The sequence below is a fragment of the Geotrypetes seraphini genome, chromosome 3 (genome assembly GCF_902459505.1).
Source record: "Geotrypetes seraphini chromosome 3, aGeoSer1.1, whole genome shotgun sequence".
NCBI classification, from domain to species: domain Eukaryota; kingdom Metazoa; phylum Chordata; class Amphibia; order Gymnophiona; family Dermophiidae; genus Geotrypetes; species Geotrypetes seraphini.
The window spans coordinates 191,976,947-191,997,106 of NC_047086.1; the positions used below are offsets into that span (position 1 = coordinate 191,976,947).

The 20,160-nt window shown below is 42.8% G+C and overlaps 1 protein-coding gene across 1 annotated transcript in view; it reads right to left on the reverse strand.

Annotated features, from left to right (window-relative positions):
• The window catches only part of PPP1R1A (protein phosphatase 1 regulatory inhibitor subunit 1A), a 138,058-nt gene that overhangs the window by 37,262 nt on the left and 80,636 nt on the right, over window positions 1–20,160 (reverse strand). Inside the window, exon 2 of the mRNA XM_033935383.1 lies at window positions 12,452–12,512. Coding sequence (XP_033791274.1) covers window positions 12,452–12,512 — 61 coding nt within the window. The remainder of the gene's footprint in view (window positions 1–12,451; window positions 12,513–20,160) is intronic.

Below are 20,160 nucleotides of genomic sequence, written 5' to 3' on the forward strand. Positions count from 1 at the left end.
AAATATTAGGGCACCCACTTGGCTGACAACTTCTGCATACCCAGTTGCTCGTGAATTACACACCCAACACTTTCCCTGGATACCCGTAGTGTCTAATCAATTGTTTTAGCTGATATTTGCTGATCTGCCAGAATCAGGTCCTGAACTTGGTCAGAAATTTCAGGAGTTGACACCATTTGAGGCCTCCCATACCTTGCTGCATCTTTGGTCTCAAAATCTCCACGCTGAAAGTTTGCACACCACTTCACCGCGGAGTATAATGGGAATTTATCGCTCAATGTTTGCATCATACATTCATTGATTTCCTTTGGAGTTTTCTTCTGCAGGAATAGAAACTTCATAATAGCTCTGAGTTCCACACTTGACAATTCATTGACATGGTTTAATCGGTTCATAGACAACGGCGTGAAAGACAAAAGCGCGCGCTGACAATTGAGCACAGCGCGCGCCGCCGCACCGCTCTAAATTACAGTTTTTAGGGGCTCCAACGGGGGGTTTTGTTGGGGAACCCCCCCAGTTTACTTAATAGACATCGCGCCGGCGTTGTGGGGGGTTTGGGGGGTTGTAACCCTCCACATTTTACTGTAAACTGAACTTTTTCCCTAAAAACAGGGAAAAAGTGAAGTTTTCAGTAAAATGTGGGGAGTTACAACCCCCCCACAACGCGGCGCGATGTCTATTAAGTAAAGTGGGGGGGTTCCCCAACAAAACCCCCCGTCGGAGCCCCTAAAAACTGTAATTTAGAGCGGTGCGGCGGCGCGTGCTGCGCTCAATTGTCGGCGCGCGCTTTTGTCTTTCGCGCCATTGTCAATTGTCTGGGCGCACCTTTGTCCCGGCGCGCTTTTGACCTGACACCGGTTTAATCAATGAACTGAAACAATGTCAAAACATAGCATTACAATTCTACAAATTGGCACAGTGGCATAACACTCATAATTTAGGAATTGGATTGGGCTGAGAACTTTTCAGCACCCCCTCATATCTTAATGGTATTGAGGAGTGGCCTAGTGGTTAAAGCAGCTGCCTCAGCACTCTGAGGTTGTGAGTTCTAATTCCCACTGCAGCTCCTTGAGACTCTGGGCAAGCCACTTAATACCACATTGCACCAGGTATAAAATAAGTTCCTAAAATATGTAAACCACTTTGATTGTAACCACATACAGAAAAAGCAGTATACAATTTTCATCCCTGTTAACCTTTAATTTTTGCTGTGAATATAGCTTATGAGAACAGTGAAGTTGCCTGGGCTTGTTGAACTGGTTACTGGTCTCCAGTCAAAACAGAAAAGTGATGAGAAGGGTCACTTTGAAGCCTAGATAAAGCTGAACCTGGTAGCAATTCTTGGTGAACAGATATGTCTACCACAATAGACTTCTGGTCATCTGACAGAAAACTAGATTCATAGTCTTTAGAGAGGAAGTCTGCTTGTATGGCCCCCAAGTCTGAAGGGTCCCCACACATTTAACATTCTTGCATCAGCTCTCAAAGATATTCAAACAGAGTTTGCCATCAGATAAAAAAAAAATATTGTTTTTTTCTGTTACATAGAGCGTTATGGACCCCTGTTAGGTTGCAAAAATTAGATAGTTCTTTGTCTAATAGATGCTGGCATTGTCATCTAGAAGCAGGAACTTTAGATCATTTATTGTTTCATTGCCCATATATTATGAATTTTTGGAAATCAATTTGGGACCAAATTAATAATTTATTAGATAACCCAGTGGCATTATCTTATGATACTGTGATATTTGGTATGGAAATGAGAGCAAAAAGTCAGATTTCTGCTAACAACAATAAATTATTACTAATAATGACTGGTGTTGCCATTCAGCAAATTACATATAATTGGAAGGATTGGAGGAGATTAAATTATAACTTTTGGTGGAATTCTTTATGCCATATCTATAAAATGGAAAGATTTATTGCTTTACAAAGGGGATATTTTAAGAAATTTCAAGATGTGTGGAAACCATTAACAAAATATTGTAAGGATTAAGTAAAATTATTTCCCTTTTATTTATCAGTTCAGGATGTAGGGAGGGGGTATTTTATTATTACATATATTATATAATAATGGAATATATGGTTGGGAGGGATGGGAAAGGGGAAGGGATAAAAATGTATATAATGTACCAATGATTGTTTATAAGTGATGTATTTATTGTTACTGTGAATGAATATATTTTACACTTAATGTAATTTTGAAAATGAATAAAGAATTTATTAAAAAAAAAAAAATTATTAGAACAATAACAGACAATGGTTCCAACTTTGTGAAAGCTTTCTCTGTAACTGGACAGCATGATGATTATAATGAACATGAAGATGAATGTGATCAATTATATCATGCTTCTTCTAATGTAGATAATAATGGAAATGATGATAAAGTATTCTTCACTATATGAAAGTCAAGTGTTTCAGATAGAGATTTCCTTGATCAATATCTGCAGGTTCAGTCAAAAGACGACAGTAATGTTGCAGCCTGGCCTGATTTGAAGGAAAGTAATCAGACTGAGCAATCCACTTTCTTCCAGAGCAGTTGTTGAACACTTTTTTTAGCTGTGCTAGTTTAATAATGACTCACAAGCACTCTTGCATGAATGACAGTCATTTTCAAATTTTAGTTTTACTAAAAGCAAAATGGATTGAATTGTAGGGCAGTAGAGTTGTTGGGATAAAAAAACATTCGTTGTAATTATGATAATTTTACTTTTTACTCAAAAAGTATTATATGAGGCAATAACTTTTTCCCCTTTTACTTAAGTATTAAAAAATGCATTTATTTTTAGATTTACTTAAGTACTTTGACCAAGTACTTAAACAACACTGCTAGGCTGCAGTCAGCCTTGGAACTGCACAAATCACGGTACCCATCAGGACATGTTTTGGGTGAGTCATATGAAAACTATCCTGATATATAGAAACTGTTAATTAAAGAAAGGGAGATGAAACAGAAGTCTCTATGATCCCTCCAGGAAGTGAAGGATGCATCTGGGTAGAATATATAACTTCATGTTACTGCTTTGAGTTATAATAAAGCAAGTAGTTGAGATTGTTTAGCTGGCCTGAGAATGTCTGAAAATGTTATGGGACAGGAGAGAGATGCTGAAGAGGTAAGGAGAAAGGAAAGGGGAGAAATGCTGGATACTGCGGGGTAGAAGTGGAAGGAGAGAGATACAGAAGGAAGGAGTTAGGAAAACAGAAAAATGCTGGACACCATAGGGGGGTTGAGAGTGAGGGAATGAGATAGAAAAAATATATATATATATCATACTTCTATGGAAGGATAACGGCAGCCTGATTGGAACCTAAGGCAGGCATAGCAAGCATCACAACATTTTAATTGGTTCTCAGTACCCAGTGCAAATATCAATGGGAAAGATTTTCCTGCTGTCTTCTGGATTCGCTCTGATTTCTGTCCCATGCTTTCTACTACTACTATTTATTATTTCTATAACGCTACCACACTGCATTAGGGATCGCTGGCATTGTCAGCATTTGAATTCTGAATTGCACCCGAGTCCCTGTCTCTGTTGTCTCATCACCAGTCTTTTTTGGATTGCGCCCAGAAATTTTAAATAACCTGTACACTCCTCATCATGTATGTGAGTCTCCATGAAAATCAGCAGTTCACTGCATCTCCAACAAATCTCTGAAAAGCCTGGGGAGTAACTTGAGAGACGACAATGGGTTTAACTGCGACACCATTTTCTGTCTGACTTTCTTGGTGTCTTTGGAGGTCATTGGATGCTTTGAAGAATTCACAGTGCACACTGGGGTAATAAGAGAAAGACATAATGTGTGTGTGTGTGTGTTCGTGCTTGTGCCATAGAACGACACAGATGTTCAGGAACAAAGAGGAGGAAGAAAGGAGCAGAGATTGAAAAGAAGAAAGAAATACCTATGTGTGACAGCAAAGGAGAGAGAGAGAGAAAAAAACGAGACAAAGAAAACACCCAGGGAAAACAGGGTCAGCATTTTAAGACCTGTAAATTATTAAAGACATTTTAAAAGTCCCCAAAAAATGTTCCACGTGTTTTTTCAAGGTAAACCTGAAATGGAAAGGGCCACTAGAGGGTGGGGAAAATGGGGGGGGGGGGGGTGTACAAGGAGGTATATGTATCTGTGCATTGTCGGTTAGAGGAGTGGTATAAGCAGACCTCTTCCTTCCTCCCCTTCCTGCCCCTCCCCTTTCTCTTCCTTCCTACTGTCTTTCTCAACTTCATTTCCCTCTCCCTGTTCCCTTTTTTCCTTCTTCCTTTCCTCTTATCTCCTCTGACCTGCTCTTCAGTCAGAATGTTTCATCATCACTGGGAGTTGGGGACTCTCTATGCATCTTTACTAGACTGAAGTCTGGCCATGATCTTCATCAGTGGGAACTAGAGAGTTGCATGGGGACAGAAATCCCACCCATCCCCGCCCGGATCCTCTCCGTCCCCACCCTTCCCCATCAGAATCCTCTCCGTCCCCACCCATCCCCGCAAGGAATTACCTCCATCCCCACCTGTCCCCATAAAAAGCAGCAATTACTTAAGAACATAAGAACATAAGAACTGCCATCTCCGGATCAGACCCATGGTCCATCGAGTCCGGCGATCCGCACACGCGGAGGCCCAGTCAGGTATACACCTGATGTAGTTTTAGTCACCCATATCCCTCTATGCCTCTCGTAAGGAGATGTGCATCTAATTTGCCTTTGAATCCTAGCACAGTGGATTCCTTAATAACCTCTTTTGGGAGAGCATTCCAGGCGTCTATCACTCGCTGCGTGAAGCAGAACTTCCTGGCATTTGTCCTGGACTTGTCCCCCCTTAGCTTCAAACCATGTCCTCTTGTCCGTGTCGCGTTGGACAATGTAAATAATTTATTTTCCTGCTCTATTTTATCGATGCCTTTCAGCATTTTGAACGTCTCGATCATGTCCCCTCGCAGCCTCCTCTTCTCAAGGGAGAACAGTCCCAGTTTCTTGAGTCGTTCCTCATATTCCAAGTTCTCCATACCTCTTATTAGCTTCGTTGCTCGTCTCTGCACCCTCTCCAGCAGTTTTATATCCTTCTTTAGGTTGGGAGACCAATGTTGGACACAGTATTCCAAGTGTGGTCTGACCATTGCTCTATAAAGCGGCAGGATCATCAATTCTACAGTTTCTTTTGTGTTTGCGCTGCTTTTTTCCTTGTGGAATCTCTTTGGTGGAACCCTTTTTTTGTTTTCTGTTCAGGTAATTAACTTATAACCCCCCTCTTTTACTAAGGCTGACGTGTCCATTATATTATATGGACGAACCCTGCTTCCAAAGCCTTCCATCCCACGGGACCCGCGATCCCCGTTCCCGTGCAGACCTCTAGTGGGAACTGGGGACTTCCCCTGGTTCTTACTGGACTATGCCACACTTTGCAGGTGGGAACTGGATATTCTAGTCAGTGCTGCCTGGAATCTCATCAATCATGAACTTAGCCCCGGTCTTTGCTAGTAGGAATTCCCATCAGCAACTGAATCTTGCCACTGTGGATCCAGCTAGGGGGGATCCTAGTCAGGTTTTTACTCAGCCTCACCGCCTCAAGAAGTTCAGTTTCAGTTTGTCTGCTTTTCCTCATTTTTCAAACCTGTGAAGCTGCCAGCCACAGGCAATGCTGAGTAACACACAGCAGCAGAGGCAAAGGAACAGGCTTCTACAGATGTCTACTATTAATGGCAGTGTTGGGAGCAAGAGATGAAAGGGAGCTGATGTGAGGACTTGGAGCTAAAACAATAGGGCCGATTCTGATACCGGAGTTGGGGTTGGGAGAAGGGGCTAATCCTGAGGTGAAAGAATGGAGATGAGGACACATGTAGGGGGAGGGGAGGGGAAACAAAGGTGCATGCAAGGAAAAGGTGGAGAATGATAGGATGCTGAGGTAAGGAGTAAGAAGACAGGATTAATGAATATTGGAGAAAGAAGTATAATACGGATAGTAGGGTAGGGGAGAAATGGGTATGGAGTACAAAGGAAGGGCAATGGATGCTTAACAAAGGGGAGAAAAAAGGCAGATACTAGGGATTTGGGGGTATGTAAGAGAAGGGACTGAATTATTTCAAGCAGACAAGTCGATTAAATTTAATCCAGGTCTTCAGTACAGTTACAAAGCTGCCAAGTTTTGAGAGGGAGTCTTTTAGAGCTGTACTAAATAACATATTTTATTATTTGGCCAAATACAAATACCGAATATAAATGATGGGCAATGAGCTTTAACATTAACAAATAATAAAACAAAATATGAAATCAGAGATCAAGTGTTTATTTCAGTAGGATTTAGCACAGTAAAGCCCTGGATTATTCATATTCATATTTAAATCACTTATTCAGCTGAATATGAATAATGCATTTGGGGCCCAGCCTCAGCCCCACCCATCCCACTTCTTGACTCCACCACTAGCATGCCTCTCCCACCAGCAGCAGGATATGCCTTACTAAACTATCATTTGCTGCTGCTGTGGAGCCAGCCTTGTGATAAAAGCTGTGAGATTTTCCAGCTCTGATTGTGAGACAGGGCCTATGGCAGCAGGAGATAAGAATTGTCATACTGGGACAGACCAAAGGACCATCAAGCCCAGTATTCCTGTTTCCAACAGTGGCCAAACCAGGTCCCAAGTAGTAAAACAGATTTTATGCTGCTTGTCCTAGGAATAAGCAGTAGATTTCCCCAAACAATCTCAATAATGTCCTATGGACTTCTCTTTTAGGAAATGATCCAAACCTTTTTTAAACCCCGCTAAGCTGATTTCATCACATTCTCTGGCACAAATTCCAGAGTTTAATTACACATTGTGTGAAGAAATATATTCTCTAGTTTGTTTTAAAGCTACTACTTAGTAGCTTCATTGCATGCCTTCTAGTCCTAATTTGTTTTTTGTTTTTTTTGAAAGACTGAACAAGCGATTCACATCTACCCTTTCCACTCCACTCAGTATTTTATAGCCCTCTATCATATCACCCTTGAGCTGTCTTTTCTCCAAGCTGAAGATGACCGTCTTATTATTAATACATCTCCTGCTGTCAATGAAGGGGAATGCTGCTAAGCAGGAGTTCTTAGCTCTCCAGTGGGAGAATGGCAGATGACTCACAAAAGTGGGAATCTCTGCCTGAATACAGGAAACTTGGCAGATCTGAAGTTGGTGCACTGCAAGATTATTTTTAAGAACTATCTTATATAAATTATCAAACATAGGCTGGGACAATAGGTAAAGATCATAGAGGTGCTATGTAACCAGAACTGCCAAGTCTACCACATTGAGCAGGAGACTCCAACTTTGGAGGGCCCTCCCCCACCCACAGTCAAAAAACTCATGTAGAATGTGTGGGAGACTTGGGAATAAGGTTACCAGATGTCCAGGTTTTGAAAAGCTGATGAGATCGGGGCTGGAGTGCATCTGCACATGCGTAGATGCACTCCAGCCCTGGCCCGAAGAGACAAGGTTTGTGTGGGGCTGGGTTTGGGGGCGCGAAACAGGGCGGGGCTGGGGCAGAGCGGGGCGGACCCGGGGACATAACAGGGCAGGCTTGGGGGCGGAATGGGGAGGGGCCACGTGTCCTTTTTTACCAGATGGAAAATCTGGTAACCCTACTTGGGAACCCACTAGACATTTTTTTTCTTTGTACACAATCACAAATGACTTCAAATCTCGCAGCACATACCGCCTGCTGCCAGATTAATAGGCAGGAAGTGTCAATTGTTAAGATTTGAATCTGTTCACAGTGATAGTGCTGACAATTCTGTGGGGGGAGGGAAGAATGGTAGAGTGAGAGCAGGATTCCAGAGCTGAATGATACCTAGGCTAACTTGGATTTGTCCATGTTTTCTGCTGTTAGATTTAATTTACAAAACCTGTTTCCACCAAAAATTTCTGTTTATGATTTTGAATTTTGATTTGGTGAGATCCTTTGAGCCTGAACCCTAGAAGAGTGCTTTCTCCTTTCCCCCATCCAGGAAGGGAGTGCAGTATGGCTTCCTAGAGCCCCCAAGTAAGCCCAGTGGCACCATAAGGAAGTGCCATAGAAGGATTTTAAGATTTAAGATGTGCACTTAGTTTCCTCTCCTGAAACATTCATTTTTCAGCAGTTAAATACAGCCACTTAATGGAACTTGATGAATTTATATAGGGAGGAAAAAAGTGTACTGGAAATAAAGCTGTATCATTGCATTAAAGATGTCTGCATCCCTCAGAGGTACAAAGGTATTATTCCCAGCACTGCAGTAACAGGTTACATGGTTAACAGTAGATGTAATGTTTCTATTTAGCCAGCAGAGGGCACCAGATAAGAGTACATAAAGGCCAGGGGGTGTTCATGACAGCATATACTGACGATGTTCTGCTTAATATTTGTACTTATGCTTTTGTATGTTTTGCGTTTTCTGCGACTTTTCATTTTCAATAAACAGATTTAAATATAAAAAGTGAGAAAGGGGATGGAAAATAGAATGGTTCTAGTTATCAGAGCTTGGTTTAGGCCTCAAATCCTCAAAAAAGAGACAAGATGGAAAGAGGTAGTAAAAGAGCCTGAAAAGTCCAAGATTGAAAATATTGATCAGTTTTCTTGGTTCATTACATATGTAAAGTCAAGGTTTGAGAGACTGTGGAAAGAAATGCCCAGCAATGACAGAGTACCACCAGTCCTCCTGCAAAGACTGTAATACACTTTCTGGGTTCCCCAAAACAGGAAAGAAACTTTGGGAGGTTTTAGAGTTGTACTGCATATTCTAAGCCAGTAGTCTCAAACTCGCGGCCCGGGGGCCACATGTGGCCCGCCAGGTCCTATTTTAAGGCCCTCGGTATGTTTATCATAATCACAAAAGTAAAATAAAACAGTTTCTTGATCATATGTCTCTTTAGCTATAAATGACAATATTATTATTAAGACTTAGCCAAAAACAAAGACATTAACTATTTTTTCTGAGGCTTTCCATGTACCTACAAATCCAAAATGTGGCCCTGCAAAGAGTTTGAGACCACTGTTCTAAGCCCACCTATATGCATAACTGGATTTAGGTAAAGCAGAGCTGCCAGGTCTCCTATATTGTGTGGAATACTTCCACTTTAGAAAGACATCTCCTGCAGAACACAGGAGACTCAGAAGTCAATTTCTAGATCATTTATAAATAAGTTAAATAGCACTGGTCCCAGTGGCATGCCACTGTTTACCTTTCTACACTGAGAAAAATGGCCATTTAATCCTGTTTTCTATCTGATAACCAATTCCTTTAAAAAAATTTTTTTTAATATATATCTTTATTGAGGCAACAACAGAATGCCATATACAAGGTAAATAACACAGTACATCAGAAGTGGCATACGCAAAACACTACAATACCTAACCCACAACTGAACATTACCTCCTATCCCATGACTCTAATTTTCTCAACCAGCTCACCTTTATCCACACCTTCAAAGAAGTCCAGCAAATTGGTGAGGCAAGGTCTCCCTTGGCTGAACCCACACTGACTCTGTCCCGTCTACGTGTTCCACAATTTTATTTTTTATAATTGTTTCCACTATTTTGCCCGGCACTGAAGTCAGGTTTACTGGTCTGTTATTTCCCGGATCTCCCCTGGAATTCTTTTTAAAAATCAGCATAACATTGACTATCCTCCAATCTTTAGGTATTACATACTCCACTTATATTATATTATTTTGGTGAGTCAGATATATAAGAACATAAGCATGGCCTCTGCCGAGTCAGACCATGAGTCCATCGTGCCCAGCAGTCTGCTCCCGCGGCAGCCCCCCCCCCAGATCCATGACCTGTAAGTGATCTTATACCTAAAACATTCTGTTCCTTAATTCTTTAATATCCTGTATGGTAACCCTCTAACTATACCCTTCAATCCCCTTTTCCTTCAGGAAATCATATAATCCCATTTTGAAACCCAAAATCGTACTCTGCCCTACCACCTCCTCTGGTAGCGTATTCCAGGTGTCCACCACCCTCTGAGTGAAGATGAACTTCCTAGCATTTGTTTTGAATCTGTCTCCTTTCAATTTTTGCAAATGCCCTCTTGTTTTTGTTGCCTCCGCTAGCCTGAAGATCTGTCCCTCTCTACCTTCTCCATACCCTTCATGATCTTATAAGTTTCTATCATGTCCCCTCTAAGTCTTCGCTTTTCCAGGGAAAAGAGCCCCAGCTTCTCTAGCTTTTCAACATATGAAAGGTTTTCCATGCCTTTTATCATCCTTGTTGCTCTTCTCTGGACCCTCTCGAGTATCGCCATATCCTTCTTAAGGTAGGGCGACCAGTATTGAACGCAGTACTCCAGATGCGGGCGCACCATCGCCCGATGCATTATCTTATATAGCACGTTTTCAGATGGGATGCTGGGCAGAGCAGGTACAGGGCACACATTTACACATACAACTTAGAGAATACTATAAAGTGCATGCCTGGGGCACTAAATGTTCTGATGCTGATAGGAATTCTATGAGTGTTAGTGCAGCTCCGGACCGTGGTATAAACCTTTATCGCAGCTTAGTAAAAGGGGGGTGGGGTGGCTAAATAAATAAATTAAATTCATGGGAAAAACTTCCAATTTGCACAGTGTTTCCAACTTTAGGTTTTCCTGGACAATACTAGTGAATATGCTGCAGAGATAACCAGTGATCTCGCACTGAATATTCACATTTGACTAGTTAAGCACTACTTAACCAATCAATGCCATTTCTGGACAGCTAAATAGCCCTCAATATTGGTCGCATTGTTATTGAATTACCCCCAAATTGTCTTTCTTCCCCATTCAGCAACGTTCTGTATCTTCCAGCTCTTCACAGCAGAATTCTGTAACTACACTCCTCAAAGAGGAAGCCCTGCCTTACTTTATATGCGATTGCTAGACAGGCCGATACCTCAGGCAGTACTTCACTCTGAGGAGTGTGGGCACAAATAAATAGGGAAGGGAATAAGGGACACAGCAAGCTACAGTTGCTGGACAAGTAAGAGTTAGATGACAATTTCTTACAAAATAAATATTATAAATAATTGACACTGAATCAAGAATTTGTTTTACTATACTGTACTTCTTATATTTTTCTATTAAATGATCCTAAATAGGTCCAGTTCACAAATTAAATACAATTAAAAGAATTGAAAATTTCTCATTAAAAATGCATTTAAAACATCCTATTTATAAACTGTCTAATGTTTAAAATACCAAGAGTGTTAAAGTGCTTTTTTTTTTCTTTAGATTCCCGGGCCCTGATTCTGTATAGGACGCCCGGGAGGGGCATCCTATACAGAATCGGGCCTACACTAACCCCGATTCTGTAACTGGCGTCCATGTTACAGATGCCGGTTAGAGAATCGGGTTAGAATAGACGCGGCCGCTACACTTATCGTGACAAGGGATCTCCCTGCTGCGATAAGTATAGCGGCCGCCTGTCCGATCGCCGGCAGGAGGGTGCCCAGCCCCTCCTGCCAGAAAGCCACACCCCTCCGGACCCCCCACTAATGCCCCCCCAGGGCTACCACCCCCCCCCCCTTGATGACCTCCCTAACCTCCCACCCAACTAACCTCAAAATTGTTGGCCGGTCGGCCGGATCTTGCTGCCGTTCAGCCGGCAGGCCCGCCTCGGTGAAATGAGGCGGGCCTGCCCCTTCCCAGCCCATCCCCTCTAAGTCTAAGGCTTGATTGGCCCAGGCTCTGAAAGCCTGGCCCAATCAGGCCTTAGGCATGGCGGGTCCGCCCATCCCCACTAAGCTTAAGGCTTGATTGGCCCAGGCTCTAGGCCAATGGTCTGTCCCAGTAGGGCTATTCTTATTTGACTTATTTATTCCACAGTTTAGAAGCTTATCAACTACATAATGGACTAATTCCATCTATAAAGCTGAGAAAAATTTATCATCAAAAAGATAATAAACCCCAGAAATCAGGTACCCCACTTTACGTACCTGTCGTTTTTAGTCTGTAAATCATAAAAAAAACACCATTGCACAGTCCCATTCTACTGAACCTTTAACACACAAAACTTTCAAAAATGAAAGTTACCTTCCAAACTTTTATAGCCTTTATTTCTGTTATATATAACCCCTTTTTTGGTACCTTGTCGCTAAGTGGGTCACATAGTTAAAAAATTATTTAAGCACATATATGGCATCTAGACCTATATATGCATACCAATATTGGTATATGCTAGCATTTTGCATATTTATGCATAGAATTGGCATATAAATGCTAACACTACTTTACAGAATTACCTCCAAAAAGTACATAATGGTTCTGAAAATTGTTTTCCCTAAACACACAAACCTATTTAGCAGCACTCGCACAAAGTTTGGTTTCACCAGACTAGTTTACAGGCTGTAATGTAGAAGGAGTCCTCATCACAGAAGACACATACAAACCACATTTCCCATGGTTTATCCCACAAGTCAGTGCTGGTGCATTACTTAAATCATTCAGAGCTGGCTGCAAATGTTTGTCCTTACCTGGCGAGGACTGGTCTCCACTAAGCACTAAGGTGGCAGGAGTTGGGCGACGTCTTCGAATCTGCAGAAATAAGAAAGGAACATTCTGGATTAAACTCTGCCTTATAAAAAAATAATATCATGTGAGCTGCATTTACTATTTTCAAAATTTTCAAGAACTGCAATGGTCCGAAATTCACATGGCAATAACTAACCTCTTGGTAATTCCTTAAAAACCCTACCAGAGATAAGATTTGAGAAATAAGTGATCTATTCCTTGACCATGCTTGCTCTTTTACAATTCCAAATCATTCAGATACCTGAGCCAGAATCTGTTGCCATGAGCCTTCAATTAGAATGCCCAGGGTTCCCACCATCCCCAATACCCAATTGTGAAACTGCAGTAATTGTTCAAGGCCAGGAGCTACGTACGTATCATGGTTCCTTCTGGGACGCAACAACATGATTCTGGCCATTAGGTGTCACCCTGAAGCAATAACCATGACTTGTTCCCCCAGGAGATGTAAACTGAGAATGACACGGTCAAATTTTTATCCAGCCCCGCGGGAACTCATTTTTCTGTCCCGGCGAGTTCATTTCTTGTTCCTGCTCCATTCCTGAAAGCTCTGTCCTCATCTGCACAAGCAACAAATACTTTTAAATCATAAGTATTTGAGGCTTATGTGGTTAAGGCAGAGCTTACAGGAATGGAGCAGGGACAGGGACAGTAACAAAACCTGCGGGGACGGGATGGGGAAATTGAGTTCCTGGGGGGAAATTTGTCCCTGTGTCATTCTCTATCCACATCATCCCATCTGCAACAAATTTGAGGAGCAGTAGACCCAGCTCAGGAAATGAACCATGAACTTTCTACCTGGCAATGCACAGCACTTGCTACTCAAGCCACCAAGCTGGCTAGAGAGGACAATTTTTCAGACACTGCAAACAAATAAGTGCACTTAAAATTATTAATACACGGTGACATTTAATTTTTCTGTTACAGCTCCGCAAACATGGAATTCCCTCCCTATTTACTTAAGAGAAGAAAACAACTTAGATAAATTTAAGAGCAAACTGAAAAGCTTTCTTTTCAAGGATGCTTTTGATATCTAAAAAAAAAAAAGCTTGATTTAGAGTTTCACTTCATCTTCATAACCTTTTTAAGGTTCACTGTTTATTCCCTCCCTATTGTTTTTTTTACCATAATTGTCTTCTTTTCTTACCCATCCTCTCCTCTCGTTTTAACATATTTGTACTGTTAGTTCTTATCAGGTTACGTATGTTTAGTCTATTTGTTTTGCTGCCCTTTTAATTGTATATAAATTTTAATGATTTGTTCATCGCTTAGAAATTTGAGTAAGCGATCAATCAAATATACAATAAACTTGACACTTGATCTTTGAAAATCTGGGTAGTGCATTAATGCAGATATTTTTGTACTAATTGCATACTTTGCATTATTTACTAAAGCAGAAAGTTTTCAGAATTAGCAACAGTTCTACATTTCTCCTTCCCCAACTATAGAATGTCAGACCTTTGTTTGGCACTACTTTGAGAAAGTAAATGAGCTGAAGCAGTGGGGTGGGGGGAACGTGCACCTTTGCTGCCTATAGTCTCTAGTGGGACTGTGTGTGTGCATGTGTCATGTATGTGTGTGAGGGAAGCTTACACTGCTGCCGCCTATGCTTTACCTGCCTTGTGGTAGGAAAGCTTGTGCTGTACCTATTCTGGGGTGGGTCAGAGCAGTGGGGGTGGGCCAGCAGGTTGGATGGGTCAGGCATTATGGCTGCCAGCTTTATGATAGAGAAAAAACTTGTCATCTGAGCACCCATGCCCTGCCCCACCCCATGTCCACCTCTACTCTTCTCTCATTTTTTAAACTAGAACTTTCTGCTAGAGATAGAAACTTAACTATTTCAGCCTACAGCTTTAACAGATAGTCTGGCAGGCAAAGCAAGGTCTAGCTCAGTCTTCATTAAAAAGGAGCAAACTTTAAAACTAGTTAATAATATAGTATGAGTACACAACCCTTTTCCCTTAGCTGATGTGAACCGATAGTGTATCGATCGGTTTGCGACCCCCTTTGAGACCCAATTCACTAACCTTTGTACCTATCCAATTCTGATCTGTGAATGCAAATGAGGGGGAACGGCATGCAAATGAAGGCAGGCTGGGCTGACCAATCAAAAATAAGCAACTGCTGAGGACCAGTCGCTCAGGTCCTTTCCGACTGCCCTGCCTTCTGCCGCCCTGCTCTCTGCCCCGACTCTCCTGACCTTCCCCACAGTGCAAGCCTATGGTATTAACCTGCGGGTTAAAACTATGGGCTCAAAAATGAAATTAAAAGAAAAAAAAATTGCTGCTTTTGTAAGCATGCGCAAGCCATCTACAGGCAAAGAAGATGGTCTGCACATGCTTCAGGATCGCTCACTAGCGATCTGTGTGGTTGGAGGGGGGGCGTTCCTCCGATTGCCCCCATTTAAATACTGACCCGCTGTGGATAAGTTGGCCTGCCTTGGATCAGCCATGGATTGGGCACGAACGGCAAGTTAGTGAATCTAGCCCTTAGGCCAGTGGTTCTTAACCGAACCCTTCTTTATTGGAAAAATAAAATATGATTTTTACAAATTCAAAACATAGATATACAGTGAGGGAAAAAATAATATCAATTTTGAAAACAAAAAAGTTCTATATTTCGAATAATAATAACATAATAATGAAATTTACTGCAAATTAGTGTGACTTCTGCTGTTGCCTCTCAGAGACCAGTTCAGAAATGCGCGGCTTTACCTTGGCAAGTGCCACTCTCATGTCATTTTCGCAACAAAGTCTGTTCCTTTTCTTCGTTTTTATGTCCAGCATCCTCAAAAAGGATTGTGCGCTATATGAGTCGGAGGTGTGTTTTGACCTCCGCCGAACCCGCGAGACTGACTCACCGAACCCCTGGGGTTCGGTCGAACCCAGGTTAAGAACCACTGCCTTAGGCTAAAGCATTAAAGTTAGGAGCAGAGCTCAAGCTTTCTGTTTAAAACAAGCAAACAAAAAAACAAGCTTCTGTTCTTTGCCTTAAGGAGCAGAAAGCAGTGCTTCTGTCCTGAATTAGGTGTTAAGGTTCTGTGAGGAACCTAGAATAGCTGTAAAGGTCACCAGGGTAATCTGATTACAGTTTGAACTTCAAATAGTCTGTTTGTAGCAGTCCTCTAAGAATCAAATCTAAATATAGCAAGGAAAAATCTAAGTTAACCTTCTTTCTGAGAGGGCAGATTGTGGCAGAGGGAAGGCCTCGTAATGGGCCTATGTGAATCACTCACTACCAGCTGGCCTAGTATTGTGGTGAGGGAGGAAAAGGACGGAGAAGTGCTGGATAGTAGGTGCCTGGGGTGCACTGCTTCTAGGAGGGCCTCGGGTGGGAATGGGTGGGCCTGCGCCCATCCAGGCCCACCCATGTCTATGCCCCTGGTCAGGGTGTGTGTTGGTATGTGAAGGAATGTGTATTGCTGCTGCCAGTGCTCTTCTGGATCTCCTTCATCTCTCTAAATACTAATATTTATTATATAGTTTATTTTGGAACTGAAACATAATTCTGAAAACAAATTATAGGATGCAAACATGCCATTTTAATCTAATTTGATTTTTCACTGCAAATAAGTTAATTGATGAAAATACTGTGGATATAGCAGTTTAGGTGAAAGCTGAGAGTAAGTAGGTTAATTGAGATTTAAACCTTGCATGATTGCAGCAGGGAGCTTTCTATTAGAAACTGTCAATCTAAAGAGAGTTGGCATACAGTTCCTAATCCATCACATACCCCCTCTTTTACTAAGGTGCGCTAATTGAATTAGTGCATGCTAAATGCTAACGTGTCCAAAGACTAACATGCACGCGTTAGCGTTCAGCACGTGCTAATTTGATTAACGCGCGCGAATCGGTTAGCGTACCTTAGTATAAAAGGGCCCTAGTGTCCCATTATAAAAAAAGCAAACCCCACTCTGGCCTTTTCCTCAGAGTGCAAGGACCATTCCCCCCTCCCCCCCCCATGTTTTGGCTCAGTTTATGTTGTTCCAGGCCACCGGGCTTGAAGCCAAAGTGTGAGGAATGAATCCTGCCAGCATGTTCAGAAAGACTCCTATTGAGCAGCTGATATAAAGTGTTTATTCAGAGTTAAGCCAAACATGGAAGATGGGCCAGAGGGGAAGAGGGCGCTCTGTTTGGAAGACAACCCAGCTCTTCAAACAGCATGCCCCCTTCCCTACAATGACCTTGAAATAATAAAGTATGCCCTAGAACAGTGTTCTCCAACCTTTTGACACCTATGGACCGGCGGAAATAAAATAATTATTTTGCGGACCGGCAGTTGAAGAACACTGGGCTAAGTCATGCCCATCTCCACTCAATCTCCGCCCCAGACCCCGACCCCATAATAGTACAAATTGTAACACCATTTTTTTCATTCATTTTTCATATATACACACAATAGAATCGTATTAACAACACCTAATGGTTAACCACAAAATTAAAATGCACAAAGCACACTGTATGCTTTTTAACATTCATTCCTACCAGAAAACAGATAACCCCACGCAAATGTAGGACCAAAAACTAAGGGCTCCTTTTATGAAGATTGGCAGAGGGAAGGCCTCGTAATGGGCCTATGTGAATCACTCACTACCAGAATTGGCACTACCAGAATTGGCACTCCTCTACAAATCTTTCTTCAATGTTGAACTTCTCGAAAAAGGCAGCCACCACTCACTAGAATATATGCTAGCCTCAATCAATGATGAGCTCCATCCTCACCCACTAGGTATCTTATTACTCTATCGCCCGCCCACCCCCTGGAGCAATTCCTCCGAACTTGTTTACGAGACCATATCAAACGCATTCCTTAAGTTCCAAAGACTACTGATCATCGGAGATATCAATCTCCACCTTGATGACACCTCCAGCAAAGACACATCCGATTTCAATAATTTCCTCATCTCTCTCGGCCTCTCCCCCCCCCTGCCCCCTCTCCAACCCATGAAAAAGGCCACACACTAGACCTCATCAGCTTCCTCGATCTCACGGATTACAAAACTTCAACCGATGACATCCGTTGGGACCACGTTCCCTGGTCCGACCACTTTCTAGGAACCTTCTGTCTCCCCATCTTCATGTCTCACCTTGGAACCTCTCCTCAGCCCTCTAAGTCCATTACTTTCCGCAAGAAAATTTCAAGTGATCAGTTCTGGTCCAAATTTCTTGACACTCTCTCATCCAATCCTAAGCCATCAGATTCTGCAACCAACTGGCACAATTGGACCACTCTCTCAGAATCCACCTACCAATCTCTCGCCCCGCTGTCCACCAAAACCATCTCCTACCCCCGTAAGGCCCCCTGGTACCTCCCACAACACAGGGTGCTAAAACAAAAATGTCGATCCCTGGAACGCATCTGGAAAAAATCTAAATCCCCCGCAGATAAACAAATCTGGAGAGTCAACATTAAACTCTACAACAATACACTCAAAAGAGCTAGGAAAAATTTCTATGGTGACAAGATCTCCAGTTCAAAAAACCAGAACAGTATGCTGTTCAATATCTGGCGCTCCTTAACTCCCAACACCAACCCTTCTATACTTCCCTCCTCCCCATCAGTGGACCTACTAGCAAACTTTTTCAATGAAAAGGTCACCGCCTTGAGAAGCTCCTTTCCTCCCGTAGTCTCCTACAATCCTCTGGTGCCCGCCTCCCCCGATCCTACTACAAAGGTCCCCACCCCCGTCCCAGTCAACAGATCCTGGACTACCTTTGAGCAAGTATCCGATTCGCAGGTCCTCAAACTCTGCCTGAAACTGAAATCCTGTAACTGCACCTTGGATCCATTCCCATCCTATCTATTTGAGAAAATACCCACACAAGCCATCTCCTCTCTCACCATACTCATAAATTCTGCCCTATCATCGGGCCTCTTCTCCCCTGAAATGGGACGCATTGCACTGACCCCCCTACTGAAGAAAGCTGACCTAGACCCCTCCTCCCCATCCAATTATCGCCCAATAGCAAACATTCCGCTCCTAACCAAATTGCTAGAGTCCATCGTCTCCTCCCAACTCTCAGCCTACCTGGAAAGATTCTCTGTCCTCCTACCCTATCAATACGGCTTCAGACCCAACTTCAGTACCGAAACCCTCCTGGCCTCCCTAATCTCAAAGATCCAACAATTTCACTCTCACAAAAAATTTGCCGTTCTCCTTCAATTCGACCTCTCTGCTGCCTTCGACGTTGTCCACCATGACATTCTAATCTTCCTACTCTCCGAGATCGGCATTAGTTCTACAGTCCTTGACTGGTTCTCGAACTTCTTACGTTCTCGCTCTTACACCGTCACCAAACATGGTTCCTCTTCCTCCCCATGGAAACCGATTTGTGGAGTCCCACAAGGCTCCCCCCTATCTCCCATCCTCTTCAACATTTATATGTCCTCCCTGAATCTTCTCCACCTATCCCCCCTAGAAACACTCTACACCTACGCCGACGATATCCTGGTCCTCATCGAGACCGACGCGAACCTCACCAATCTCACAGCTAACATTTCTTCTTGCATAACCAAACTCCAATCCTGGGCTCACACTGTACAAATGAAATTGAACGAGTCCAAAACTAAACTACTTTGGCTTGGCCCTAAACTTGATCAATTACCCACTTCCATCCCACTGCCCACAGGCTCCTCTCTACAGCTGGAATTCTCTAGCAAAGTTCTGGGCATCACCATAGATTCATCATTATCCTTCAACGACCACCTCAACTCCCTGATAAAAAAATGCTTCTGCAGCCTTCACATGCTGAGGAAAGTGAGATCCTGCTTCCACCAAGAACACTTTGCCGTCCTCGTACAATCCATTATCCTCTCCGGATTGGATTATTGCAATTCCATTTACCTAAGCTTAACAAAGAAAAGCCTCCACAGACTCCAACTAATCCAGAACACCGCGGCCAAACTTATCTTCTCAAAAAGTAAATTTGACCATGTCACACCGCTCCTGTCCAAACTCCACTGGCTTCCCGTTATTTCCAGGGTCTACTTTAAATGTGCCTGCCTAACCTTCAAGATCCTCCACGGTATCCTTCCTCCTTTTATCCCTCTATCCTGGAATTCCTCAAATCCAACCTCCACTAGATCCACTCAAAAATTAAAACTATCCTACCCCTCCTTAAAAGGCATCTCCCTTGTTGGTAAACTTGGCTCTTCCCTCCCTTTCAGAATCACTCAGCTTTGGAACAGTCTCCCCTCCCCTCTCCGCAATTTGAGCCCCCTTCTACCATTCCGTAAGCATCTGAAGACCTGGCTCTTCTCCAGAACGTAACCCCGTCCCGCTCCTGGCACTCTCACACCAACCTCTCTTCTCTCATACTTATATAATTCCACTGGAGTTCCGTTCCTTCCCTAACCATGTAAACCGTGTCGAGCTCCATCTGCGGAGATGATGCGGTATATAAACCCAAGATTTAGATTAGATTAGATTAGATTAGTGTTTTTGGTGCACGCACAGGATTAGTGCGCGCTATAGCCAAAAAACTACCGCCTGCTCAAGAGGAGGCGGTAGCAGCTAGCGCGTGCTATTCCTAACGCGCCTTCGTAAAAGGTTCCCTAAAAATACTAGTATTTACAAACAAACCCTAAGATACAAGACTCTACAAGCAGTATAACCCCAGAGGAAAAGAAACAAATGCATTTCTTCCTGAAAAGA